This window comes from Chrysoperla carnea, chromosome X (genome assembly GCF_905475395.1).
Source record: "Chrysoperla carnea chromosome X, inChrCarn1.1, whole genome shotgun sequence".
NCBI classification, from domain to species: domain Eukaryota; kingdom Metazoa; phylum Arthropoda; class Insecta; order Neuroptera; family Chrysopidae; genus Chrysoperla; species Chrysoperla carnea.
The window spans coordinates 26,290,952-26,318,480 of NC_058342.1; the positions used below are offsets into that span (position 1 = coordinate 26,290,952).

Sequence of the window (27,529 nt, forward strand, 5' to 3'; positions counted from 1 at the left end):
TTGAACTTTATGACGTCATCAAAATCCAAAAAAATTATATTTTCTCTATCGCATCCAAATAATATTCAATTTTGATGAACTAAGCATGTAATCCTACTAAATTCGGGTCATACTTTTCGAATTTTTGACCTACCTTTAATAAGTTTCAATAATGTGGGATCCTGGTCCCGAAATTTAGCACAAAGGTGAATGGTAGCGTAAAAATAACTTCAAAGATGAAAATTTTGACCCAAAATTAGTGGGATTCAAAAAAAATTCCAACCAGATCGAATAAATTTTGGTTGTGGTTTCTGGCAGAAATCAAATTACGATCGAAATCGATTTTCGATTCTTGCTACACAGAGTTTTTAAACAATTAACTATAATAATTATTAAATCTGTTAAGATTTTATTATAATGCCAATAAAGTAGGAATCTCTATCATTACTACTTATTTAATTGTTAGGTGGAGTTTAATACCACATAGGCGTGTATTCTATTTTCTTGAGAGGGAGAGTAAAGAAAAGGGACATGTCCGCATGCAACACATTATTGAAAATACGAATAAAAAAATGAAATGCGTAAAATATTGCATGTTTAGTCATTGCTAAGATACGTAGCCCCAAATAAATGAAAAACAATATTACTCATCAACTAATCCTTACCTCTCTCCCCCAGTCTCCCATGTTTATGACGCCAAAGTTGAAATCAATATTGGGAATGCAACGCGTAATCATGATAAACTTGAATGCAGTGGTAACAATGTCAATGGCCGAAGTTTACATACAACGATACAACCATTTGGTCTCTTCACCCCACTAGAAATAAAAACAACCTACGGTGGGTATGCTTTTTAAAAACCAGACCAACAATTTATTTATTCAGTAAAATAATTATACTAATACAGCCGTATGATTTAAAAAATTGGATTTTTGGTTCTTTTTCTATCAATAGGGTTGCCACCTTTCAGAGATCGTGTAATTTTTTCTGGCTTCTGAAGTTCTGATATCAACATAAATCCTCCACGAGTTCTGTTAATAAAAAGTTCGAGTATTTCTTTCATATTCTGGTTCTTATTTTAAGAGTATTTCTTTAAATTTTTAATTGTGGAAAAACTGTGTTTACAAACTTTACTCCTGACTTCCCGAGACTTTGTGGTGGCCAATCTATCCGCCAATATTAAAAATTGCTAGAAAATTAACGGTCCAACATAGGAGTCTGTCGACGTCAAAGCTCCTTGGGCCGACCCTTTTTCGGTATCACAATGGACCTTATGGTCTAAGTGTGTCCCACCCCAGGACAGCCACTCTAACCTAACCTAACCTACAGCTACGTTCCAATTATGTTTAATAGTCATATAGCGAATATCGTTAGGTGAAGTTGTTTTTTGTTAAATTTTTTGCGGATATAAATTCGGTAGCCAAATTTTGCAAAACCCATTTAAAAAAGACAAAATTTGGAGATTCGATTAGGAATAATACTGACTCACAAAAAGATGGGAAATTATCAGTTTATCATTTATGTCTTTGTAGCATTTTCTTCTTCTACTTGACGCTTCTTCGACCTCATTTTCATTTATCATCTTTTGTTTCTCTCGTGCAAACCGTCACCAAAGTTTGCAACGAGTAACATAGGCTAATTGTAAGAGTAATCACGATTAGCTAATTCATACTGATGATGACTACTTGGAAGTCGAAATACGTATTTATATAATGCAAAAATTGAATCAGGAATTAGGGGCAAAAACGAAAATCGTAGAGTTTTCATTCATATTATTTTGGATTTTTATTATATTTCCCGCAAACCTTTTCACAGACCTATAAAGTAACGTTAATTTGTTGGAAAATGATGCGAGGTTCCCCAGACATGTGTAATTTTTATTTCGATTTTCGGTGTGTTAACCATAATTTTATAGCAGACAAGTTAATAATATAAACTTGGGGGTATTTTCATTTCCTAATGTTGGTATAGTTTGTCACGTTTAGGGTTGTTACATAGACATGTGTCAAAATGACAGAACTTTTCAAAACTCAAAAAATGTTTTATTTAAGTCAAATTATCATTTTAATTTATAAAATATCATAAAACCAAAAACGTTTCAAATCAAAGTGTACAGTGTTTTAAAAATTCGAATCCAAAATGTAAACAAACCTATCTAAAAATAAATTTTAACATAAAAATCTAATCTTTTTTTAAGTTTTGTTAAGTGTTTTAATTTTTCTATGAGTTTTGGGGCGTGAAAAGTTTTTGGGTTGTTCATTTGTTTTCCGTTTTTCGTTTGTTTTGTTTTGTTTTTATGGAAAAATCCGAACATGTCAACACCCCCGGCTACGAATAGTATAGAAACACAAATTGATAGTTTTCTAGGACAGTTTAAACGAACTGCATCCAAAGCAAAAGATAAACGTCCCGCTTCGGATGAATGTTTTGTGGATAGTTTAAGTGGTATATCAACGTTTACAACGGCTGTAAATCGTTCACAAAGTGCGAAATTCGATAATAATGATGCTACGAGCACCGGTAAGATTATAAATCATTTTGTTTTAAATCTCCTAAAAAGAAAATATTTTTTCGAAAAGGATTCTTTGGTGTGTTTTTTTCTTCGATCAATTTTTCATCCTTAATACTCTTTGTATTTTAACACGTAAAATTTATTGTTTTTTTTATTTTTTTTATTATTAACGCATGCGTATTATGTATTTGGTGTATCTGTTGCAGGCTAACAAAAATCTGGTAAATCATGATTTTGTCTAAGTGTTTTTAAAAACTCTACAATAACGCTTTTCGCTTATTTGAAACGTCAAAAGGGTAGTAATGACACTTCAAACAAAATATTAATATTTGACTGCAAGTGAAAGTAACATAATAAAATTTTAATTATTTTGAGCTAAAATTGAGTCGTTTGTTTTTCCAAAAAGAATATGTTTGTATTCTGCTAGGCCTTCAATTAAAAAAATGTGTCCCACTAATCCATGGCTTAACTCAAAAGTCACTTTTTATGCTTAGAACGCGCTGTAGATATTTCATCTTGCTACCTCTTTTCCTTTTTTACTTATCTTAATGGCCAAGCGGACGGACTAAAATCAGCCTTCTCCGAGGATAAATGTAAGTCCGATCGTTTAAAGAAAGATGGAACATCAAAAGTTCCGGTTCAGCATTTCTGTATTTAAATAAGTGCTTAAAATAGTAAATCTATATTGTCATTATAGCCGATAAGTCATTTTATCCGATGTTGTTTTAAATTGCATCGTCACATATATATTTCTATTTGAATTCAGTTTGTACTTTGTCAATTCGTCGTTATAAGCGATAGATGTTTCGACCAATTCGTGACTCAAAAATACTGAGCTGACCTCTACTGATTTAAATCTGAAATGAAGAGGAAGGTGCAAACATTATCTTAAAATATGTAAATATGGAGGGTAGAGGTAAGGCGAATCATCTCTGTATCTAAAAAGAGTCCACGAAAAGCAAAAAATTCGTGGCGCTGCTGTGGAAATAGTTTTAAAAGAATGTAATAAGAGTAAGATAAAGATTTAAACAAGCGTCATTTTGGTCAATTTTAGAACTTTTGTTTTCTATTGTCAAGTGCACACTTTTTTTACTTTGATCTATATTTAAGATTGTGATTCTTACCTCTACCGTTCATACATATAACTAAATGACATAAAAAGGGAATTTGTACTTATAATGTCTTGGAATCGCGAATAGCTACGAATCTGTTTTATAAAATGGCTAGACATAACATGATATACCAGATTTCATGGACTTGAATATATCCTTTAAGGCCATCTGTAATTAGATATTGAGTTATTAAAAACGCCATATTGATAAGTTTTTATTATATGTTAAAATTTCTATTGATTGGTGTTAAAATTTTAATAAAAATAATGAATTTTCATGAAAATTGTATTTTCATGATATGTTTTAATGATATTTAATATCATTGTAATAATTTTGTGAAAAATTTATTGTCAAAGGTAAGTTTTATACAATTTTATACAATTTGCATTAAGGTTCATATTTCTTTGGCAAGTACTCATACGATTTGAGCGATTATGAGCTTTTTGTCAATTTTCAATATATCAATGTACAGAATGAATCAGAATTGGGGGTTATAATCAGATAAAATTTATTCTCATACAATTATTGAGTCGAAAATATTTTTTTGATTTTACGGTACGAAATATTTTCTGATATGACAAACTTTCCTATAATTGGTTAGAATTTTGAAAGGATTCTACCTCAAATTTTGTATACCGATAATTTCAAAAAGAAACACGATTTTTTTTTGCAAGAAAATCACTTGGGTCATATTTTGAAATGCGGTTTTTGTTTTTTCAAGTTTTTGACATCTTTTTCGTTCTGAAATGAAAATGATCTTTACTAATTTTGTCGTACGACACATGGTTTGAGATAATTGATAAAACGTGCTTTCCAAGGCGGGTGCTGAAGCTAGCGCCCCTTCCCCGTTCCGATAACTTGAGTTTACATTCGTGGAACAACCATGGGCATATTTCAACAAGAAAATTCTTTCAGTAATCTCTGATTATTGGGGTACATCCAAAGGGCAATGGGCAAACACATTTTCTGTCTGAATCACTCTGTACATACTAATCGTGTGTTCTTTTTTTTTCAAAAAAATGTTATTTATATTTCAGAGCATGCCTTCCTTATATTCTGTTTAAAAAATAAAAAAATTGAAAGCTGATTTAAAAATTTAGGAATGTTTGAATTAAAAAAAGACGGTTCAACGAGATGGCGTTGACAAATAGTATGGCAAGTGTGGATGCGGCCGAAAAAGAAGCAAGTGAAGTTTTACATTCATTGTTGTCGGTTGAACGTATCGTTAAGCAGGAAGATAATACAGTGAATCAACAGCAATCGAATAATGCTTCCAATCAAAATGGTACAAATCCACAAAATGGAACGTTACAATGGCAAGGAAATGTGGCGATTACAACGCATTCATTGTTCGAAGATCATTTTCCACAAACGATAGACGAACAGCAAGTTCATGATGTAAGCTTTTCCTTTCCCGCCAATTTTTTTTTTTTTTATTTAGAAATGTTCAAATTATTCTCATTGAGTTTGAATATTTTGGGGGAGCGGAAACGTTAAAAATATTGTTTGGCAAGATTATTTAGATGTTTTTCGAAGCTTGCACTAAATTTATTAGCTTGAAAGAATCATTGTTAAATTAAGATAGTATAATTTCAGGGAGTTTATGTATAGCTTCCGAAATACAATTTAATAAAATTCGAAATTCGAATCAATTCTAATTGTCAAATGTACCAGATATTTGAATTTTGGGGTCAAATTTAGCTTATGAACTGAGTTTTGTTAAATTCCGGAACAAAAAATTTGGATTTCATGATGTTTTCGACTTTTTCTAAAGTGCGAAAAATCGTAGTGATAGTGATTTTTTCGATTTTTTCGAAGGGGTACCCCTTAAGAAAATAACGAAAAATCAGGAAAAATTTCTTGTCTACAATTTCGATAAAACTCAGTGTATAAGGTAATTTTGACCCAAAAAATTCAAAAATCGAGTTTATTCAACGACTGGATCAGTAGTTTTCGAAATAATGTCACAAATCGATCCCAAATTTCGTTTTTCTCAGAAACTACTCGCCCAATCGTTAAATGCAATCGATTTTTGAATTTTTTGGACCAAATTTAGCTTATAAACTGAATTTTGTCGAATTCCGGAACAAAAATTTTTTTGTGATTTTTTCGATTTTTTCTAAGGGGTACCCCTTAAGAAAATAATGAAAAATCGAAAAAAATTTTTGGGCTCCAATTTTTATAAAACTCAGTATATAAGGTAATTTTGACCCAAAAAATTCAAAAATCGAGTTTATTCAACGACTGGATCAGTAGTTTTCGAAATAATGTCACAAATCGATCCCAAATTTCGTTTTTCTCAGAAACTACTCGCCCAATCGTTAAATGCAATCGATTTTTGAATTTTTTGGGTCAAATTTTCCTTATAAACTGAATTTTGTCGAATTCCGGAACAAAAATTTTTTTGTGATTTTTTCGATTTTTTCTAAGGGGTACCCCTTAAGAAAATAATGAAAAATCGAAAAAAATTTTTGGGCTCCAATTTTTATAAAACTCAGTATATAAGGTAATTTTGACCCAAAAAATTCAAAAATCGAGTTTATTCAACGACTGGATCAGTAGTTTTCGAAATAATGTCACAAATCGATCCCAAATTTCGTTTTTCTCAGAAACTACTCGCCCAATCGTTAAATGCAATCGATTTTTGAATTTTTTGGGTCAAATTTTCCTTATAAACTGAATTTTGTCGAATTCCGGAACAAAAATTTTTTTGTGATTTTTTCGATTTTTTCTAAGGGGTACCCCTTAAGAAAATAACGAAAAATCGAAAAAAAATTTTGGGCTCCAATTTCAATAAAACTCAGTATATAAAGTAATTTTGACCCAAAAAATTCAAAAATCGAGTTTATTCAACGACTGGATCAGTAGTTTTCGAAATAATGTCACAAATCGATCCCAAATTTCGTATTTCTCAGAAACTACTCGCCCAATCGTTAAATGCAATCGATTTTTGAATTTTTTGGGTCAAATTTTCCTTATAAACAGAGTTTTATCATTTTTCGAAATCAAAAATTGTTCATGATTTTTTCGATTTTTTCTACACCTAATAAAAATTGCAAAAAATCGGAAAAAAAAACTTTGGTCTTCAAATTAGTTAAACTCAGTACAAACGGTTATTTTGACCCAAAAAATACAAAAATCAACTTGATTTAACGATTGAACAGAAATTGAACTGAGATTTTACTCAATGTATTTGACGAAGCACCTTGATTACATATATCTCGGGAAATATGTACCACGCTAGAAAAAAATTAGCTTGGAAAGCAAAGTCATTGAGAAATTGAAATGATGTCTTTATAAAATCAATAATTTCATTTAAAATTTGTAGGTAGTTTGGCAAGGCCACACAATTCAAGTTGGCAACGGTGAAATAAAATTCGACGCAATCCCACAAATTTTAGATGAAGTCCAAGAAACGCAAGAACCTCAACAAACCACCCAACAACAGCACGAACCCACTATAATTCCTGTGAAAAAATCCAAAAAAGTGAAAATGAAAAATAATTTAAAAAGCTCATCAAAAACAATTGAAAAAACGAAAAAAAAGAAACCATCGTCGATCGTTAATTGGGATCCTACAAAATTAGAAGATAATGTTGCTCAAGTTAAGGAACGATTCAAACGTGGCTGTGAATGTCAGGACGAAAGTTGTTTTCGCGGTTTAAGTGCTGAAAGTGTTTACAAGCATCGTTTAAACATTGCAGAACTTACAAAGGGAGAACATGATATGTATTTAATGGGTGTGACAATGGCATGTTTGGCAAACCCCGATATTACGGTCCGTCATAAGGAGCGACAACGATTACGTGCACAATACGTGTACCAAGGTCGACGTGTTTGTCTCGATGCATTTTTATATCTCGAAAACTGTACTCATTATCAATTAAAACGTATTCGAAAGCATGTAATGACACATGGAGTTGCTCCACGTGTCCATGGTAACCATGGTAAAAAACCTCACAACACATTCTCCTTGGATATCTATCAACATGCAACGGAATTCCTAAAACAGTATTTAGAAACGACAACAGGCGAAACGAATATTTCAAATTCGAAAACTCCAATACAATTACCTTGGGATATAACTCGAAAAAATTTACATAACGCGTACAAAGAATATGGACAAATAATCGAACCGGGTGTTAAATTAATGGGATACTCAACATTTCGTCATTTTTTAAAGGAATTATTCCCGCATGTACGATTCTGTAAAGTTGAGCCAAAAAATAATTCACAAGTTGTAAGTAATGATCTGAATAAAATTCAACAATCATCGACTACGCATGATCAACAACAGACAACACTTAAATCGGTGATAACAGGCAACGAAGTGCAACAAGTAATACCGTTGGTTGTGTCGCAAACGACAGCTGATGGAAGTCCCGGTCAGCAGCATCAACAAGCAACATTCTTAGTTGCCCCCGTTTCACAATTAATACCGAACGGTGGTAACTTAGTTACCATGCAACAAAGTGGTGGGGGTGCGACACAACATGCTACAAATACTACGACTTTTCCCTACCAAATTACGAATACGGGGTATGTGATCAATGAACAAGGTAATATTGTGACGACGATGGCAAATCAACATCAGTCCTACAGCTTTAATCGAATGTGAGCGAATTATAGACAACGATATTTTTTATTGTGCTTTAAGAAAATTTTTTTTTGCGGCTTCAGCATGTAAAAAAAATACAGAATGGTTCCAAAAAATGATCCAGTTCTGTCGAGAATGATACGAATGCTAACAGGAAGTAGCTACAAATCATGAATTGGTCAGATAGCATGTCCATTTTTCGTTATGTGAAAACAAATAAGGTAGAATTTTCCGAAATTTAATTGATTTTATTTTTTTTAATTGGAATTATGTGATTTTATTTTTTATTTAAGAGATTTGAGTTATTTTAATTTAGAAGTTTGTACAAAAGACGAATTATAAAGAAATGAATTTTTAAAAGTGAAACCGTATAAAAATCAGAGTGACGATCGACCTTAAAAACCAGGAAATGTCAGGGACCGTCATTTTGTGACGACCCCTCTCATGCCAACGAGTTCGCTGCATTCATAAACTATCCTCGATTGGAATCGAAATGCGGTTTCAGTACTCGCATTGTTTCCGATAATTATTGGAAACAATGCTAGTAACGTCCTCATGAACGTTCCAACGTAGTTATAAAAAAGGACACAGTACTTATCCATCGAAAGACTTCCTTTTTTAAGGTAACTACCAAATTCTTTTAACAAAAAAAAAATTATTTAAGGATTTTCGAGCACCAAGGTAATTTTAAATAAAAAGCTTGATTTTTAAAAAAATGAAGTTGGACTAAGTCTAAATCAATTCTTCTAAGCCTGTCCTGGCGTACTACTGGCTACTATAAAATTATTCGATCGTCACTCTGAAAAAATTACGAAAAATCTAGTCTTAATACATTTTATGTGCAAAAATTATCCCTTTTTAATCAAAAGGTTTTTTTTTTTTTTTATTATTTTAATTAAAAATTTATGTGAAACGCTTAACGATTATGGAACTAACTTGACCCTTATAAATCTAGCATTGATTAATTTAATGAATATTGGTATCGTCCATAGATTCAGTTCTGTTCATAGAGATAATACCAAAGAGCTGAAAAGTTGCCGCCAAACGATTGATCGCAGTAGAGAGAGAACAGATAAAGTAGGCGCGTATAGCTGTAGAAAGATAGAGAAAGACAGATAAAATATTCGCGTATAGCTGTCTTCGTCTCTCTTATACGCTTACAATTTCTGTTTCTTTCTACCTCGATTCTCTCTACCTTATTGGCGACGAAATAAAGTACATTACCGGAACATTCAAATTGGTATTTGTGTAGAGACACATTTGGTGCTTGTATTAGTGAATTCATCAAGAAATTAATCGTACCAATACTAGAAAATGGGGTAGAAAAAGGGGTATCAGTTAGGTAATTTAATGGATAATACAGTACAAATAGGTTGTAATGGGAATATTGATAAGCGGGTGGAGCGAACAGATCAATCAGTTGGAAGCTGCAGTAGATAGCCTTATTGGGTTTCTTATGTCTATACAGCTCTATGGTATATCTCTATGACTGCTAGACGCAGCAATTGACTCGGAGTATAATATAATGGAGACTACACCAGGAGATCGAATTACATGTAAACAAATTACTGTCAAAAATAAAATGTCAGTAGTGTTCTTTTTGCAACAGGATATTGGAGGAGGAATGTAAGACGAGTTTGAATTTTAAAAATATGGCGCATTTATGTAGTATTTCGTTCGTATGTTCTCGTATGTGTTCGTATTTATTTCGTATATTTATTCACTTCAAAATAAAATTGATTTCTTGCTTACTTCATTCCTATTTTATTAATCTATATTCACTTTGGTGCAAAAGGAAAACTAGCGACGCTAGTGGTACAAAATTTTGTCTATTTTCCCGTTTGAGGTCGACCTTCTTGCGTAGTTCGATCCCCATGTATATTATGGTCATTACTGTTAGTTACATCTTTTGACCATCAGAGGCGCGTGTTGATAATCTAATTTTGTCCGTTGTAATAAATCTAAATCGAATTTGATTTTGTAACGAATTTTTGAGCGAGAATTAAACAATAAATTGTTAGCAATATATTTGTTTTCTTGTAAATTATGAATTATGCAATATACAATGGAATTGTTTAGCAGATGAAAATGGCCTATAAGGTATTTAGTCGAATTGATAAGCCGAAAAATGTTGAAAACTTGTCGAGCAGTACCGATTTACAAAAATCCTTTTTTCTACAAATTGTTTCTGGTTGGAGGAGGGGCGAGGGGCTAGTGAAACTTCTCCGATTTTCAAATGAATGTATCTAAAAGTCTAAGGCATTCGTAGAAATTTTGAAATTGAATTTTTGAAATCGGTGCTGTCGATAGATTTTCAACATTTAATAATTTTTCCAAGCTTATTTATTCGACTATTATCCGCTAAACAGTTTCAAGAAGTTACGTAACTATTAGAGTGAGATATATATTATATTTATACATGCAGGGTGTTCCAAAATTATCGCATTAGAAAAATATGGTGTAATACAAAATAAAATACTAAGAACTAAGTTCCTTTGTCGTTTTTTCCGATTCTATAGTACCATTAACGAGATGGTGCTTCGTTAGTTAATTAATAATCATCGTTTGTAATTTTAAGAATTTCTCGATTGCGATAGTTTTGGGAGCACCTTACAATGCGATAGAAGTGAGATGATATTTCGAGATAAGATTTTTTATACTCCTAATAAATTTTTCTATTTCGTTTTTCTTTTAAAATTTGTATAAAACAAAAAATCATGAAAAATTGTAATTTTCTTTTAATTTTTTTAAATATTTTTTATCTCAATAATTTATGAAAATGAAAATTGTATTTATATTGAAAAGCAAATTATACATATTTTTACAGAATAAAAATTACAAGTAAAAGTTTTTTTTTACTTATTAAAGAAAATTTTAGTTTCCACTGTTTTTCCTATTAAAATTCCTGTTTTACTTTTTAAATTCCAGGAAACATTATTCCCTTACTATTTTCTTTTATCTCTAACGGATTAGAAATTAGGGGCAACTTCAAACTAACAGTCCAGGTTTCGAATTAATAAAATTAAAACTTAGGGACTGGGAAAAGTTTTCTTTTTTTCTACGCCCCTGTAAAAATTTTTGTTTGTGCAAATGAAATTAGTCCCTGTGCTAACGTTAGCTAACGATTGGTACAAACAAAAATCGTAAAACTTTCAAAGCTGGGAAATTCATGTGAAGATTAGACCCATTTTATTCTCCAATTATCTCAATTTTGGTGCGTCAGGGGCCAATTAGATATAGATATTTATTGTTAGAAAATTGTTGATGGGGAAGATCAGGAGCTTTTTTTGGCATCGAATCGAAAAAAGCTGAACAAAATGCGTTTTTTTTAACAAAAAGGTGAAAATTGCCATAGCGCGGAAAATGAATCAAAAAGTCGTCGAACAATTGAATGAACATTTTCTTCTGTAATTTTTCTGTATACACATGGTATACAGATGCCTGTTTTTAATTGTTTTCTAAGTTACACAGTAATTAAATTTATACAGAGTGCTCTATTTTTATTCATCCGAAAACTGACACACCTTGTGTAGTTAACAAAATTGAAAATTTAATGTAAAATTTGGAAGCACTGACTAAACTGTCAGATATTTTAAATGAAAACTTGTGAATATCTCAGTTTAGGTATGTTATTGATTAGTGTTTAATAATATTGAACATAAACACTCGGTATATTAATGCATATAACCTCCATGTATATGATTATACGGAGTATTTCCTATTTACAAATCTGAACAATAATTACTTTTAAATAATCAGATAATATTTCGAAAAATGGGATAATTTTTGGCAAGCCTTAAAATCCGTGTCACGTTCTTCCAAAGATAATTTCGAATGCCGAAACTTTTTAAGTCTCTGATATGTAAAAAAAATACAAGAGAGTACATAATAGAGTCCCATTCAGGTCCTTGTTTCCCATTGGGCCAAATTCTTGTGTAACTGTCAACGGATTTCAAGATTGCGTGTAAAATAAGCATCCGAAGGTGGCCGGATCTCATTAAAAGATCTCCGCGGATTGAAGAATGACTCGGTCGACTAACGAAATTTTACGTACTCTCGTTTTAAAGTTTAGAGTTAAAATTAAATTTTAAGCTGACCTAATTTTCAAAAAACACATTTCATCACTTCCATGTTCATTTACCATTACAACATCTCTGTTTATATACATTTTTTTTATGACACACGGAAGTATAAAAACTCTATACAATACACCCTTTTATATATGCAATTATTCATGCATCATTGTGAAAACTTTTGCCTAAAGGTGTATATATATATCGTTTTTATTATAATGATGAGAAGAAAAACCGGAAAACTATTCATGAAAAGCATTTATGTATTGTCATTTATATAAATGGGAAAAATATCAAAGGAAATATTACATAATTTTTAATTGTTAATTCGCGCATGTCTATTCATAACCTAGTTTTCTCATTTCACAATCAAAACAAAACTTCAATGTTTTACTTGCAATGAGTTTTCACGAAATTTATCAAGAAAATTTTCAGAGATAATTTTTTCACAAATTTGTTTTGAAAGTGATTTTTTTTTTCGAAAATTTTCTTTTTCAAAAAAATTTAATTCAACAATTATTAAGTTTATTATAAGTAGAAGGGGTGGAGGGTATATACAAATTTGGGTGTGTTTATTGTTTATGATTTTCCGCATAAATTAATTTTCCGGTAGTGAGAAAATTTTTCTGTTTGCTTGTTATAGATGATGTAGAAAGTATTCGAAGTGATTGTGAATCTCGACGATCGAATAATGGGACGTTAGTGGAAGAAATTGCTGTTCGGGATGTATTAAATTTATTACAATCCCAATATGCAATTATTACCGGTGGGAAAACGAAGGACATGTGTCCAATTATAACATTTCCCGACAACAATAATTTCCAAAACATCACCGATGTCGAATATCAACGACTTATGATGTATTTAACATCTGTGCCATCGTAAGTAAATTTTCAATTTTCTATTAAGTGCACATTTATTTTAATTTGAAAGCAGTGTTGGATTTAGGGGAGCCAAATGGGGGGCTATAGCCTACGAAAGCAAAGGATTCCTTACAAACCAAATCAATAGCTAATTTTTGGGTATTTTTGGGCACTGTATACGAGGTGTAAAAACAAAAACCTTCTGTTCGCCGGTCTTAATTTTTCCGAATCTACTAGAGGAAAAAAAATTGATAGTTATGTGACCTAATTATAGACATATAGCGTTACTATGTCACATGAAACGTAGGGCCTAAACGATAAAAGATTTTCGCAACAGAAAATTTGACTTTTCATGAGAATATTTATATTAAATTTTTTTTTTTTTTAAATTTTTTCTTTAAATTTTATGGGAAATTTAAAAACCTTAATTTTCCTGGGATACGATTTTTATCTAGTTTTTCATGTAAATAACCACCGCTCCACAACGCTCGAAATAGGGATTGTTTTACACACGTAAAAGTAATAAATAATCAATTTCAAATAACCAATGCATTGAGTATATCATAAATTGTATCCCGTTTACACTTTTTACAGAAATCTTAAATTTATGCTTTAGAATGACGTTCATAGAGGGCGCGCAGTAAAATGTCAAAAATAAAAATTTTAATTAGTTTTAATTCAATTTTGATGAAAATATTTATTAAAATATCCTTTTACCTATATATTATAAATGTGAAAGTAAGGATGTTTGTTTGTTTGTTACGCTTTCACGCAAAAACTACCGAATGTATTTGAATGAAACTACAATATAGCTCATACATCAGAATAACACATGAGCTGTAATTTATAAAGCTATATTTTAAAAAACAATTAAATTTAATCTGACATTTTACTGCCCCATCTATGATCATCATTTTGAACTATAAATTAAAGATTTCTGTAAAAATTTTATAATATTTAATGTAGAAAAATTCATGACCTTCTTTTCTGATATACTCAATGAATAATGACTATTTTACACTTTGAAAAATAAATTTTCAGGCATAACCATTCCAAAATTTTACAGGAACCATTTCAAAATTTTAGTGGATTCTTGTTTTGTAAGGAATGTTTTGTAAACGATTAAAGTTAAATTTATTTTATTGGATATCGAATTATCAAATTTAAGAGTTTAAATAGGGTCGCAAAAGTTTGCAGCCCAAGGGGCGGTTAACATAAAAACCTAAATCCGCCCCTGCTCAAAATTTTCTTTCTTATCACTAATCAAAATTTTTCCACAACAATGTTTTTTTCTTTTGTTTGTTAATATGTCTTGTCTAACACTCACTGCTCACTGCTAACTGCACCCTAGGACACCAGTGTTGTACAAAAGTTTACATTTTAGATTACAAGAAGCTGATTTAGGATTTCATTTGATTATTGATCGTCGCAAAGATCGATGGAATTCTGTTAAAGCTGTACTTTTAAAAATATCGGTAAGTATTCATGCGATATCTGATACTTCACTTAATTATCCAAAACAATGTCCATATTAGTCATGGGGGCGAATGCAAGCGCGGATTCAGCCCTCAAAAAAGGTGACGAGCACAGCACCCGAAAATCCAAATGACAATCGAAGTATGAAGGCGCTCATGATCGATATAGTGAATTCCTAGGAATATATGACGCCCTGGCCAAGATTTAATTCAAGCTTTCGTTTTTTTTCGCGAAAGCGTTGATAATATCATCGATTTCCAGGTCCGTAATATCATCGTCCAGATAGGTACGCGAGGTCGACTTTTTTTTACGAAGTTTTTACCACCTAATAAAGAGTTGTGGAAAATTTCAAAGATGCATTAATTTTTTTCTTTTAGATATTTCATTGTACTATATAGGCAAAGTTTTGGATAATTTATTTTGCAATTACAACATACGAAATTTGAATTATGTTTTCTTTTTTCAGGGATATTTTCCGGGAATTATTCATGTTGCATATGTGATACGGCCTGCTAGTCTATTACAAAAAGCTATTTCAGAAGTTAGCAATAAATTATTTAAGGAAGAATTCAAATTTCGTGTCATAGTTTGTAGTCGAGTTGAAGAGTTGCACGAATATATTGACCGATCTCAACTCACGCAAGAGTTAGGTGGATTCTTAAAGTATTCCCATCATGATTGGATTCAGCAACGAATTGTAAGTACTTGATTTTTCACATTTCTCTTTTTTCATCTTAATTAAAGAAAATTTAAAAAAAAATACCAAAACTTTTTGTTCAATTCTCTTTAATTAAGATTACTAGACAAGATATTTGTCAATATTTAGTTTACGCTGTATGTATCATATTAAAATCGTCAATTATAATCGAGAGACTTTGATGTAAATAAATATCGTATACATGATTAAAAAGTAACCACACAAAAAAAAATAACTAAATTTTCGGTTTGGTTTTAGGAATTACAAAAATTTTCTGTAATGACAAAAGAAATCTCACAAGCATTAGATATATTTCTATCAAGTATTTTAGAAACAGAATTTCCAAATAATGTGGAAGCAACACAACAATTATTAAATCAACAAGGTATACTTTATGCTGAATTAAAAGATGAAATTCTATCAGCAACAAAACATGGTGAACATTTACTGTTAAATATTAAAGAAAACCCCGCATCTAAGTGTACCGAGCCGACTTTAACCGACAATACTGATAAATTAGGGAATGTATTCGCTGTTGAAAGGTAATTTTTATTTTACTCTTTTTTAAAAGGTTGGGCAAAATTGAACATATTTATGATTTCTGAAGGAAGTGGTTAAGTTTGTAAAATATTCGATCGTTCATATCCACTTTAACTCTAGACTATCTCTACCAAATTTCATTAAAATCGGTTCAGTAGTTTAGGTGTAATTGCGTAACATACATACAGACAGACAAACTTTCTTTCGCATTTATAATAAAAGTTAGGATAACTATACATAACCTGTCAATTTATTTTGCAATAATGTCGTACAATTGCTGTTTGTATATGATAATTCGCCCTAAAATCCCCCTGCATACTAATTTTCATGAAATTCATTGGAGCCGTTTCCGAGATTGATGATGATTGACGAAACCCCCTGCATACTAAATTTCATGAAAATCAATGGACTCGTTTCCGAGAGAAAGCGACTTCTTTCTTCTTAAAATGGAATCTAGCTAGATCGCTTTTTCACCCCTAAAACCCCCTGCATACTAAACGTGTGTTTTTTAACAACGCCATCTACTGAAACCTAGCTTTAGTGTTTCAGTATCGGTAAAGCAGTAAATTGCTCCCATTTAAAAAAATAATAGTATTACTACTCGCCAATAGATGGCAGTAAGAGTCATATTTTCAGTTTGTTTCAGCTTTTCCTGAAAACACGGCTAAAACAACATTTTCTAAAAATGTAACTTAGCTAGATCGATTTTTCGCCTCAAAACCCTCTGCATACTAATTTATATGAAAATCGTTGAAGCCGTTTCCGAGATTGATGATATATATACAAGAATTGCTCGTTTAAATAAGATAAAATATTTTGGCAATTAGTTTGACAAAATGGAAATTAGTTGAGTAATAAGGCAAGTCCCTAAGTAGGGCCCTAACAAATTCACGATCCGTCCCTGATAAAAAGAACATACCGTTAAATCGACCGATTATAATGACTATCGGATTTAACAACCATAATTGTGGGTCTCTTCGATGTCGTTATAATTGATTTTGATTGTAAAATTCTGCTTCTTTTTTTTTTTAGATTATTGGTACAATTAGAAGAAACTGAGCGTACATTTGATGAATTTTGGCAACAGCATTTTGCAAAATTACAGCAATGCTTAGAGTTACGTCGTTTTGAACAAAGTTTTAAAGAGTTACAAAGTAATTTTGATACGCACTTAAAAACAGTTAGCGAAATGACGGAAATTGGTGAAACTGTGAATCGTGTCGATACCCTAATACAAGAAACTACTGATTTTCAAAAAGTATGCTTGTATGACATTGATCGAGCCGAAGAATTAGTATCAACTGGTCAACAATTATTGCAAATCAAAAATTCATTGTCGTTGGATTGTATTGAACCGAAATGTTCGGAATTGAATCGTATGTGTGATATTCTGTCGGAACGTTTAACACGACGTTTGGATACGCTAACGAAATGTCGTGATTTAATGGAACGCGTTGAAAAGGTTTGTTTTTAATCAATTCATTCTTTGGGCTTTAACATGACAGTAATTCCAGAAACGCAAACTAAATTTCTTTTTTCGATTCTTTGAATGTTTTCTAACTTTGAAAATGAACATGTAATTACTGTCTTGTTTTACTTTAAAAGTGAATCCTAGACATAAGAAGTTTTAATCTAAGAAAGTGGTCAAAGTTTTTTCTTCCAAGTAAAGCTGGCTAAAGTTGTTACACAGTGGAACCTCGATAACTCGAATCTCAAGGGAAATGCAAAAAATTTCGAGTTCATAAGTTTTCGACTTAACAAGTAGTTCGAGATACATATTGCTAAAATTTCGAAGTAGAAAGGCGCGAGAGATTAGAACCTCGCAGGGAAGTGACATTTTGTTCGAGTTAAAAAGTCTAAATAATTCAAGAAATCGCGTATTTAGGAGTTCAGCGGAAGGGAATGGAATGTTTTCGACTTATTGAGGATTACGACTTAACGAGGTTCAAGTTATCGAGATTCCACTGTAGTTTGCTTTAACATCGCCCGGCGTTATCTCAAACTGTTTTGAGATAACGCCTAAAGAGGCAGAAATTGTATGCGTATAAGAGAGATTTATCTCTCTTTCTACAGCTGTATGCGCCTACTTCATCTGTTCCCTCTCTACTTCGATCAACCGCTTTGGCAGCGACTTTGCAACTCCATGATATTATCTCTATGGAAAGAACCCACTGAAACTACGCATGGTCGCAGACCTAAATACACCCAATTTTTGTATTTTTTGGGTCAAAATTACTCTATATACCGAGTTTTATCCAATTCCGAAACAAAAAACTGATTCTTGATTTTTTTTTGAAAAATCAGGGAAAAGTACGATAAATAATACTGGAAAATTGGGAATCCTCAGGGACTTAAAGTTAATTCCACAGGTCACCGTGAATAATATGAAACTTTGACCATTTTTTCAACGCTTAAGGTAAAAAAATTCAAAAGAAGCTTGGAGCTTAGCATGAATTTCCGAAAAAAAAAATTCATTTCATAATCCTCTGTAACTAAAATGCTTTGTTAAAACTTGGGCAAACTTCTTATGTGTAAAGGACTACTAAAACAAAAATCATTCGTTTAAAACCCTGATCCTAATAAAAACATTTTAGGCCAATTCCTGGTGTACCCGTGGCGTAGAATTATTAGCATCACAACACATTGAAAAATGTTCAACTTCAACGGAGCTTGCTGAAAAATCATTGCATGAGATACAACAATTCATTGCTTCCGCTGCTGAATTTAAATTAAATAGTCCAAAAGAATTCCGCTACGTATTCCAAGATTCTATAACGCTTGAAACCAAGGCATTAGTGATGCAAGTATTGCAACGTATCGATGACGTATCATTAATGTGCGACAAACGTATTGCAAGTTTGAAAAAATTAACGATACGCTCACCGAGACCTGTACAAACTGTTACTCCGGAACGAGCAATGCCATTACAACCCGCTGGCGGAGCACCACCTTTATGTAAGGGCATACTTCGTACTGGACATCATTCTATTAATAATTTAAATCGAGTATGATTCTTTTTTTTCCATAACCTTTTTTTAGGTGCATTTGTCTTCCGAGTTTTCTAAATTCATAACTTCTATCATGTAAACCGTTAGAGATAGAACAAAAGTTTAAATGTAAAAAAATTGCTTATAAAAAAGTAAACAACTTTTGTTTGGAACATTTTTTGATCAACATCACTGTTTTTCCGTGAGAAATTAGCTTAGAAACATTATGTAGTATGTATATATTATGTATGTGTTTGTTTGTTTATCTTTCTTTACTTACATTACGTAAAAAACAAATGAATGCGTAATCAATACTGTCTATACATGGTATTTCAACAATTAACTCAGTCAATTGTTTGTCTCCATTCACATAAGGGAATCTAGAAATTGTGATGAAGTGTGAGGAAAAGGAAGGGAGGGTGCGTGATGAATTAAATTTTTGCCAAGTTTATTTTGTTTTCGAGAAATGTTTCGAAATAAAATTAATAAAATTATTTCCATAAAACAAATTTGCTTTAACCTCGAACGTTTTTATATTCGAGATGAGTAAATAAGCCCTGTAAAATACGAAAGCTTCAAAGACAAACACCTTACAATAACATCAATGATTTCGAATACGATAAATATGATTGTATTGTTTTAGGTCGAAAGTAGCGATGGTATTACTTCGAATCATTTAAATCATTTGACAACATGTGAAAATGATACAGATTCAAGAGGTGCTCGACGGGGGCACACTCTAAGCGAATTATTAACCACTGAACAAACTTACGTCGAAGAATTGTATTCGATTTTAAAGGTAAATTAAATTTGACATTCTAAGATTCTATAGAAATTTGTTGAAGCCAAAATTATCGCTTGATTTTGTTTTTTTTTTTGTAGGGATATAAACATGAATTATTAAACGAAGAAATTAAACCTCTTGTACCTGCAATATTATCCGATAAAATTGATGTACTATTTGGAAATTTAGATGAATTATATAATTTTCATGCGAATATTTTTCTACGTGAGCTAGAAAATTGTATAACATCTATGGATTTGGTTGCATCATGTTTTGTTCAACAGGTAATATTAGTCGAAACAACAAATTCAAATTGGTGAAATATAGAGGAGAGAAAATGATGAAAATTTCGAAAATTTTAAATTTCACCTTGAAAATCGATTCTCGGTGGTTTTTAGGTCTGCTTATTATAAATTCAAGGTCAAAAAGCAGCTAAATGTGGGTGCAACCTTGTTAAAACTATCCCTAGAAGTGAAAATGTTAAAAAAATGTAGAAAATTTTAAATATCGCCTTGGAAATCGTCTCTTGGGTGTTTTCGGCAAACGTCCAACATGATATGTGTGCGAATTTTGGATTCAATGAATTAAAATATTGCTTAAAATGATTTTAATGGGGTTGAAAACATCTTCAGTTTTTTTTTACCACGGATTCGTGATCAACGACCCAAATCTTTATCCAAATTTTTATCATTGTCACTTCTAGAGGTGGTTTTAATGGCGTTGCAACCATCGTCAGTTACTTTTTGACCTTGGATTTGTAAGCAGCGACCCCAAAAACCCCCGAGAGACTTTTGCTTTTAGTCTGCTTTTTGATCTCAAATTCATTATCAGCGATTCCGAAAACCGCTTTGACAATTTCTGAGGTGAAGTTCAGAATTTTCTAATTTGATTTTGTGTCACTGATACTTCTAGGGGTAGCTTTAATGGGGTTGCAACACTTCTTCAGTTGCTTTTTGACTCCGGGTTTCAGGTCATTCTAGGGGTAGTTCGTTCTAGCCTAGACAACTACTCCAATTAGTGGAGACAATTTCCGAGGTGAAATTTTAATTTTTTTTTCACTTTTACTATTTGGAGTGAATGTTTCTGAAGGTCTAAGGAACACTTACAAGAAAAATTTTTAAATCGGAGCTGTTCCATTACTTTTTTCCACATTTGTTTAAGAAAAAGAAAAGAATTTCTCTTCGCTACAACTACACTATTATTTTTTTTACAGAAAGACAATTTTTTCCGATTATACAGTTCCTATTGTCAAAATTTAACGCGTTCTGAACAATTACGTGAACAATTAACATCGGATGCGCATGCGTTATTACAATCATTACAACGTAAATTAAATCATCAGTTACCATTGGCTGCATATTTATTAAAGCCAGTACAACGGATCACAAAGTACCAATTATTATTAAAGGACCTGCATCGATATAGTCAGGATGATCCGCATGCAGTTTGCGACCATCAGCAGCTTCAAGAAGCTTTAAATTGTATGCTACTAGTATTAAAATGTGTAAATGATAGCATGCTACATGTGGCTATCACAGGCTATCCAAACGATTTATCTCAACAAGGTGAACTCCTACTTCAAGGCTCCTTCTCTGTATGGACAGAAAGTAAAAAAGATTTACGGTTACGTTTAAAAACAATGCAACGTCACATATTCTTATACCAAAAAGTGATCTTATTCTGTAAATCGATTGCGAAGTCAACGCACACGAAAGCGATGTATCAATTTAAGCATTCGTTGAATATGAGCGAAATTGGTTTAACGGAATCGGTGAAAGGTGATCATAAGAAATTTGAAGTATGGTTACAAGGTCGTCAAGAAGTACATACGATACAAGCGGCTACAATTGAACAGAAACAAGAGTGGGTTAGTAAAATTAAACGAGTCTTGTTCAATCAGTTGGAAGAGTTGAAGGGCGAAAAAATTAAGCAATATTCATCGTTAATTCACAAGTAAGTTTTTCAGTTTATTTGCCTTATTTTCCACGATTTAATAATCTATCGGTGTTAGCCTCGTTCTCAAAGCGGGATCAATAGAGTGCAAGAGTTGTAGTGTCTGTCTCAAGTTTGAACTGATTTCAGAAAGGGTAGAATCGGTTTTAATCAACTTATAATCCAAAAAATATATAGTCGAAATGAGATCGTTTGAAATGGTGATGGGAGGGGGGGTGGTTAGCTAGTTAGCTTACATTTGGCCGCTGGTCTCGAAATAGCCCTATAGTTTCAATTATCTCATAGTCTATAAATGCTTCGTGGAACGTGGAAGCGCCTGGTACTGAATAATACAGTCAGGCTGATCTGGGTACCGGCCCACATCTTGCGTTAAAGGAAATGAAGCAACGGATTCGCCCCTTTCATCTAAACCTGCCATTCCCATAGCAAGATGTTCCGTAATTTACCAAATCAAAAAATAACTACGAGAACCTTGATTGAACTACCGCCTTCATAACATGGGAATCTCTTTGGGCCTGTAGGGAGGATGATAAAACTTCCATATATGTTTTTTTCACTTGTAAGAAACTTACAGGGGCTCAGGTTTAGAATGTTTGAGTCCGAAACCTTGGATCTATCAATCCTGGGAGAAATCCCGGGGGAGAAACTTTGGGCTTCCTACCATAGCTTCAGAATCCTATAGCTTCATCTTCTTAAAATAGCATATTTTACCCGTAGTCATCTCGTCTTCGGGTGACAGGTTGTTTCCAAAGAGAGCACAAAGAACCCCGGGGTCTAGGTTCTAAGGACCCATTTGCGGTTTGTTTTCAATTGTTACGAAGTAATTTTATAAATTATATTTTTTTATAGACCTCTACGACAAACAATTTCTTGGGAACGCCAAGTGTCCACGACGACTAGTTCTAGTGCAGCTTGTGCTTTACCAGAACGTACAATGAGTTGTGACACAGCGTTAAGATCAACACCTGAAGAAACGCTCGAATCAAATGTATGCTGGTCTTCGGACTATAGCAATAGTGAAGATGAAGACCCATTTGTTGAACAATCTTCAAATATTGGTTCAACGACAGGATCTTCAATTACTTTAGTAAGTACAAAAGATTATCTTGGATTCCTTTTCCACGAAAATAGTTACGAAAGGTTTTTGGTCCAAAAATATGGGATCTCGTAAAATTGGTGATATTTCCTCTTTCTCGTCTCATTCAGTGTTGGATTTAGGCATAGGCACGTTTTAGAGACACCTCATTTTTAGATCTGTTATTTTGCGAAATTCGAGGCTTTCGTTTATTAACTAAGCAATTTCACGATCCAATAACTTTGAGTGTTGAGTTGCGGTGTAAGTTACAGAGCACCTAATTTCACAAATCAAAAAGGGCGGCATATCAAATCGTGTCTAAGGCGGCATCAAGCCTAAATTCACCACTGATTTAAAATTTAATGTATTTTTTGGGCCAAAAACCTTTGTAAAAAATTTTGGACATTGTTGTGACTGCTTGAATTATTTTTGTAGAATGAACGAATAACAGATATGAATCGTGGAAAATATGTGGCTTTAGCTGATTATAACGCAATTGGGCATAATGAAGTTAGTATTAAGGAGGGTGATATTTTTGAGCTGTTAAAAGTTGGATGCGCTGGTTGGTGGTTTGTTAGATTTGCAAGTAAGAATCCATATAAACTCAATAAAATTCAATTGTATTGTTTTAAATCGTAAACTTTTATTACAGATTCGACCAAAGAAGGTTGGGCACCAGCTGCTTATCTTGAACCGATTAGTGGTAAAAAGAATCGGTATCGAAGTCAGGATGCTCTCAGTGACTAATTCAAAACCGAATTTTAAATATCCCCTTTAGCTTACAAATATATTTAACTATTTATAAAAAAAAATGAATCATGGCAAAAATTTGCCATTAATTTCTTGATTTAAAATTAATATATTCATCATATATACAGGGCGATCGTAATTAAATGACCGTACATATTAATTTACACCCCCCCCCCCTTCCTCCTCCTCTCTTTCCCTGTTGTTATTTTCTCAGAAAAATTACAAGTATAATATGTATTATCAATTATTTACGAACCCATTGTACTTTTTGCATTACCAAAATCAGTTTTAAAATATTTCTCATCAGTATTTCTCGAAAAAATAAAATCTTAAATTTTAACATTATTTCCAAACTGATTATAATCAGGCCGCCACCCATTTAACAGTGATCGAGTTTTTTATTTTTTTATGGGTCCCCGGTTTTTTTTCCCTAATCATTTTGGTAGGGAAAAGAACTACGTCTGCGCACGGTGTGTAGTTATGCTCAGAGTCAGGTAACCTATAAAAAAAACTCGATCAAAGTTAAATGAGTGGCGACGGAATTATTTCAGTTTTTAATATTTATCGATTATTTAAGTTTTATGAATTTGGAAGTAATGTAGAAATTTGAAAGAAGATTTAAACTTCCCGGGTTAAGGTTCAATCAAACATTGTTTTAATTTGTTGTGTATGCGAATTTTCAAAAGAATCTGATCAGTTAGAATCTGATTTTAAACTTCCCCCCCTCTGAATGTTTTCTATCTTAGGAGTAAAACGAATCCATGTTTGGGATCGAATTGATGGTAGATGTATGGCAGCTTTAATCCAGGCAGCTTTAGTAACATGACATAAGAAATCTTTGAAGGTTTTTCCGAGTCCAAGGGCTATGTTTTTCGGCTTTGATATTAGAAGAAGGCAATGGATTATGAAAATAACTTAAGATATCGGTCAAAAGCGTCTCATTCAAATGATTTTCTTCGAAAATCGTACAATCTAGATGCTAATTCAGGAAATTGTTTGATGCATTCTCGAAAATTGGATACTCACATGAAATTCATTGGATTTTCATCCTCTTTTTCACAGAATTCTTATCCAAATTGATGCTGTTTTCATTAAAACGATTTTCTAAATCGCAGAAAGGATTTAATCAAACAAGGGATCTCATTTCTTCAAGAAACTTCATGGGGGAAATTTAAATAATAACTCTTCTCGACGAGTTTTTCTATCATTGTCTAAATATTTTGAGCGACCTTTAGTCTGCCAGAGAGTATCAGTTATGTATTAGAATTTTCCACAAAATTCTAGAATTTACAGGGATGTTTTTTTTAGAAAATGCTTTGAAATTTTAGATAAAAATCGAGGCTGTTACACGTGTCATATATTCTTGCCAAGGCAACGCTCGGAATTGCAGAGCTAGTGCCATTTTAAAAATAGTTTCGGATGAATCGCAGGTTACGATTCTGTCACACGTGTTTTTTTATGCTTTCTAAGGTGTTGTCGGTAATAATACAAGTGAAAAATTCGAAATGATGTATTTTCACAACAAATTCAAACAAAAATTCTCAAAAAATTTAGTACCTTAACATAGTTCGAATTAATTTTTAAGCAAAAACAAAATTTTATCATATACGCTTAGTTTTATATCAAAAATTAAAAAAAAAAATCTATATATATATAATTGAGGCACTTTAAGCAAGATGAAAAAATGCTTCAAAAAAAAAAATTTATTAAAAATTTGTACCTAAATGAAAAATGAAACTTTGGTAACAATCCAATTTTTATAATAAATTACACAAAATTTTCTTTCCTTTTTTTTTCTTTTTTAAGTTTTTCTCGTACATGTAATTTAAAATCGGACCAAATTTCAAAATGAAACAACAAAGGAACCCTTACAAAATACATTGGAAAATTAATTTCAGTCTAAGTGGAGAATTTAGTACAATGAAACTAAATATCTAAAAGGAAAAAATTAATGCATCTTTGAAATTTTCCACAGCTGTTTATTAGGTTGTAAACACTTCATAAACAAAAATTCGACCTCTCAGGGGTTTATCTAACCCCCTTATTTGGAAAGAAGTTGGGGGTAAACTAATAATAATCGTGTTTAATCGATCAGTTTCTGAGATATTTTTCATTCGAACACGGGATATTTCCAAACTTTGTAGATTATATTATTCCAGCTGATTAAACTGAAATCCATTTTCAATATGTTTTGTGAGGGTTTCTTTGTGACTTTTAACGAAATGTTTACTGAAACACATTGTACAATGTGTTTCGATAAATATTTAGTTAAATACTTTTTAAGTAAATATCCATTCCAGTAATATGTACCCATTTAAGAAGGAATTCTTTTTGACTTCGAGTTGAAACATATTTCTTGAAAATAAATACCACGAGACTCGAAATAAAATTGTATATTAAGAAATTATATTTAAAATATTTAATTAAAAAACATACAACAGAGTTATATTTCGCTAAATATCGATATTTCCATTGCAACGCAATCATCGCCAGTAGCTAAATTTATTAATATAACACATTACAAACATTCTTTCAATCAATCCAATAGGCGCTACAGTCCGGGGTGGGCTCTGGCCTCTTCAACCATCCAGATTGCTCCGCACATGACAGCGGATCCACATCCAGTGACTTGCATCACCTTCAGGTCATCGATAACTTGGTCCAACCATCTGAGTCGAGGCCTGCATCTTCTTCGTGTGGCATGCAATATTTTCTTGGGCAACCTTCCTTCCTCCATTCTTTGCACATGGTCGAACCATCTGAGTCTCTGTGATTTGATGAACTTCACAATATCTTCTCCCTTCAGGATCTCCTGTACTTCTCTGTTGGCTCGGAGGTAGGGCCCAACTTTCACTGCCATATGTTATGATGGGTCAAATTAGGGTATAGTAAATGGTCAGTTTGGTTTTACGTGAAAAATGCAATGGTTCCTTGGGGTCTTATAAAGACGTTACAAAAACTTTCATTAAAATCGGTGCTGTTTCTCAACTTTTCCGTGTATTCCCGTACTAACAGCTTTGACCGCCCGTAGGTCGAAATCTATCCTCTAAGAAAATTTTGTGGGCGGGAGAGCTTTTGATCAGAACAATCCAAATAACATTTTGACGATGGTTGCGTTGCAATCAAAATATCGATATTTACCGAAATGTAAGTCTGTTGTATATTTTTTTTATTATATCATTTAAATAAAATTTCTTATTATACAATTTTATTTCGAGTATCGTGGTATTTATTTTCAATAATAATATGTAACTATTTATACAGAGTGTTTCAGATAAATGGTTTACATATTCCTAAAATGGATTCAAATTTGGTATCTTTAAGAAGTGATCGGTTTATCCGTATTCACAATAGCTTTTAATAAATAAAAAAAATAATCTCTTTCAAATTGTATTCAAATTACTGCCCCTATCGTCTCACTAAATAACCATTGAGATCAGTATTAAAAAAAGATGGAAAATTTTACATAAATTTTTTAAAAATATTTCTTAGCTTCGATAACTCTTAATACCAACTGTTTAAAAATTTAAAAAAAAAAAAAAAAAAAAATAGTATTGTATTAATTAAGTCCCCTCCAAAAAAATTTTGATTTCATTTCAAAATAAATATTCAAAACAAGAGAAAGGTTTGGACGATGTTTCTTATTTTGACCGAATCGAATTAAATATTGAATATGGTTGTTCCTTTGTGATGAGTCGATTTGACGTCAAGAAAAGAGTCGTCCATTTCTTTAAAAATATTTCAATTTAAATAAAATAAGGTTTTAAAAACATAGTGAAATATTAAAAATAGGTTTTTTTCAAAGTACAAACAGACCTAATCAAAATACAATACTTTTACGATAGTCCAAATACATAATCAATTGGATAATTAGGCTCGATCGAATAGAAAATTTGAAAAAACCTGGATTGTCAGCTAATTTGGAAAATTTTAGTTAATTTTAGCCTTAACCTTCACATCAATTTTATAAAAATTCGCGTTCCAAATCAATGATTTTGTCATTGAATCGTGTACTTAATACGTTGAAAGGGAATATGATTGCAAAGAATGATTTCTTGGGCAGGCGATTACCTCATCGATCGCGGGCCTCTGGAAAAATGTCTGATCCTGATTATACGACTCATTTTCATG

General features: G+C 32.0%; 2 protein-coding genes across 5 annotated transcripts; both read left to right on the plus strand.

Annotated features, from left to right (window-relative positions):
* Positions 1-2,244: 2,244 nt before the first annotated feature.
* On the plus strand, positions 2,245-24,916 carry LOC123302474 (guanine nucleotide exchange factor DBS-like). 4 transcript variants are annotated; one of them, XM_044885396.1, is made up of 13 exons: positions 2,245-2,499; positions 12,917-13,154; positions 14,488-14,611; positions 15,079-15,309; positions 15,568-15,851; positions 16,882-17,311; positions 18,444-18,854; positions 19,480-19,635; positions 19,719-19,904; positions 20,834-21,573; positions 22,423-22,660; positions 23,084-23,234; positions 23,301-24,916. In XM_044885396.1, the coding sequence occupies exons 1-13, from the start codon at positions 2,292-2,294 to the stop codon at positions 23,393-23,395; spliced, it is 3,492 nt and encodes a 1,163-aa protein (XP_044741331.1). In that variant the 5' UTR covers positions 2,245-2,291; the 3' UTR covers positions 23,396-24,916. The 4 variants fall into 4 exon arrangements, with proteins under 4 accessions (XP_044741331.1, XP_044741332.1, XP_044741334.1 ...); XM_044885397.1 differs by having other exon boundaries at positions 14,521-14,611; XM_044885398.1 differs by lacking the exon at positions 2,245-2,499 and adding an exon at positions 12,797-12,839.
* On the plus strand, positions 3,915-9,466 carry LOC123302506. The gene is made up of 3 exons (XM_044885460.1): positions 3,915-3,959; positions 4,641-5,001; positions 6,932-9,466. The coding sequence occupies exons 2-3, from the start codon at positions 4,738-4,740 to the stop codon at positions 8,219-8,221; spliced, it is 1,554 nt and encodes a 517-aa protein (XP_044741395.1). The 5' UTR covers positions 3,915-3,959; positions 4,641-4,737; the 3' UTR covers positions 8,222-9,466.
* Positions 24,917-27,529: the final 2,613 nt, after the last annotated feature.

Excerpts from the sequence above, each read along its gene's own strand:
- LOC123302474 (XM_044885396.1), top strand. The coding sequence starts at position 2,292 with ATGTCAACACCCCCGGCTACGAATAGTATAGAAACACAAATTGATAGT. Across the intron at positions 13,155-14,487 it reads TATTTAACATCTGTGCCATC|GACACCAGTGTTGTACAAAA; the intron begins GTAAGTAAATTT and ends ACTGCACCCTAG. Across the intron at positions 15,852-16,881 it reads AATGTATTCGCTGTTGAAAG|ATTATTGGTACAATTAGAAG; the intron begins GTAATTTTTATT and ends TTTTTTTTTTAG.
- LOC123302506 (XM_044885460.1), top strand. The coding sequence starts at position 4,738 with ATGGCGTTGACAAATAGTATGGCAAGTGTGGATGCGGCCGAAAAAGAA. Across the intron at positions 5,002-6,931 it reads ACGAACAGCAAGTTCATGAT|GTAGTTTGGCAAGGCCACAC; the intron begins GTAAGCTTTTCC and ends TAAAATTTGTAG.